The sequence below is a fragment of the Camelina sativa genome, chromosome 16 (genome assembly GCF_000633955.1).
Source record: "Camelina sativa cultivar DH55 chromosome 16, Cs, whole genome shotgun sequence".
Lineage (NCBI taxonomy): Eukaryota > Viridiplantae > Streptophyta > Magnoliopsida > Brassicales > Brassicaceae > Camelina > Camelina sativa.
The window spans coordinates 3,619,210-3,621,369 of NC_025700.1; the positions used below are offsets into that span (position 1 = coordinate 3,619,210).

The window sequence follows — 2,160 nt, forward strand, 5'->3', positions numbered from 1 at the left end:
TTTTTTTTTTTTTTTGTTAAATGGAGTTTCGTTTTTAGGAAAAAAAGTCAAAAGCATCACAATTTTTTTTGTTTGATATAGAAGCAGACATGGGCCAAGATATTGGGCCTTAAACTGTCATCAGCCCACAATAGGGTCTCTGATGAACCGCCCACCCTTCGATCCATCTTCATTCTATGTAGCGAACCAAATCTCCAGAAATTTGCCAATTCCCGAGGATTCTCTCAGTCTCAGCAATCGAGAGAGAGAGAGAGAGAGAGAGAGAGAGAGAGAGAGCAAGAGGTAGCGAGGATTTTGGGAGCGAGCGTGAAATTAGATTGAAGTATTAGATAGCTATGGATAGAGAATGGGGTTCGAAGCCTGGAAGTGGAGGCGCCGCCTCCGGCCAAAACGAGGCTATAGATCGCCGTGAGCGTCTCCGTCGTCTTGCTCTTGAAACCATTGACCTCGCTAAAGATCCCTATTTCATGCGAAATCATCTTGGAAGGTACGACGTTTTTACTCTGGCGTTTCGATGTATATGTTCTTCTGTTTATGTATGTACCGCACATTAGACACGAGTAGCAGATTCATTTCGTGGATGGTTAACTAGGAAATTAAGAATTTGCTTTTTTGAATTTGGCAGTTCATCTACATTCTTGTTCTGATATATATGTATTTGCTAGTGTGTATCCATTTGTGTGCATGACTTATTAGTTCTGGTGTTTAATTTGATTGGTGATTTTAAAAATTAGGGTTTTATAGATGTCACTGATTTGTTCTCTTTGGTTTTGTCTTATATGTTGTGAAGCTATGAGTGTAAACTATGTCTAACGCTACATAACAACGAAGGAAACTATTTGGCGCATACTCAAGGTAAGAGGCATCAGACCAACTTGGCAAAGAGAGCTGCTCGGGAGGCTAAGGAAGCTCCTACTCAGCCGCAGCCACTCAAGCGTAAAGTCTCAGTTCGCAAAACAGGTATTAAGTTATTTTATGTTTGATTTACCTTTTCTATAAACAGAGTGTTATTCTCGTTGTGTATGCTAAAATCTGCCTAGGCCTGGAATTGGATATAATGGGAAAGTGATTGGTCTAGAAGTGATTTATTATAGTCTGGACTGATTTAGTTGCCGGGTTGTATGTCTTTGCTACTGAGTAGATAGATTTTGCTTAATTGATTGCTTTAAAGGTTCTGTTAGTAACTCCATTTTATGTATGGTCTTGCAGTTAAAATTGGTAGACCAGGGTATCGGGTTACGAAGCAGTATGATCCCGAGCTACAACAAAGATCTCTTCTGTTCCAGGTAAGCATCTAACTGTTATTGTTGAACTTCATTCATCATCATTTGAGACTTGAATCTCACTGTTTTTGTTCTCTCGTCAACCTTGATTTGCAGATTGAATATCCTGAGATAGAGGACAACTTAAAGCCAAGACATCGTTTCATGTCATCTTATGAGCAGGTGGGTGTTACAACTCCTTGTCTATATGTCAATTGTCATGTTACCTTTTCCTTCACTGGCGTTCCATTCTGAATAGTTTTATTTCTTTTCTTTTTTTTTTGTGTGCAGAAAGTTCAACCTTATGACAAGAGATATCAATACCTCCTGTTTGCAGCTGAACCATATGAAATCATAGCTTTCAAGGTATGTTTCTTTTTTTACTTGCCATCTGGGATAAGCTCTAGTAGCTCAACATATCTTAGTTGACTTGTTTTGCTGATAATTGATGGTTGTGTTTCAACATCGGTTTCAGGTTCCTAGCACAGAGGTTGATAAATCAACCCCAAAGTTTTTCTCTCACTGGGATCCAGACTCCAAGATGTTTACTGTAAGTGCTTGTTTATCATAATTCTCACAAACCCATAGCTTGGTTTGTTTTCCTACTGAGATTGGATAAGTTTTGTGTTTTTGATTAATCAAAATACTGACAAAGAAACTTCGTAATAATAAAACAGCTGCAGGTGTATTTCAAACCTACCAAGCCAGAACCAATCAAGCCTCAGTCGGCTGTTGGAGCCAATGGTCTTCCACCACCACCGCCGCCGCCGCCTCAAGGTCAACCGCCACCACCTCCTCCATCTGGTGCACTACCACCGCCACCACCTCCAATGGCTAATAATGGTTTCAGGCCTATGCCACCACCTGGAGGTTTCGGACATCCTAACATGTGAAAGTG

The 2,160-nt window shown here is 40.3% G+C and overlaps 1 protein-coding gene across 1 annotated transcript; it reads left to right on the forward strand.

Annotated features, from left to right (window-relative positions):
- Nucleotides 192-2,160, forward strand: LOC104749601 (splicing factor 3A subunit 2; the record flags this gene model as incomplete). Its single annotated transcript, XM_010471265.2, is given in 7 exon segments — nucleotides 192-487; nucleotides 791-960; nucleotides 1,210-1,286; nucleotides 1,380-1,445; nucleotides 1,554-1,628; nucleotides 1,738-1,812; nucleotides 1,940-2,160. Coding segments are annotated over 7 exon segments (831 nt in total). The 5' UTR covers nucleotides 192-335.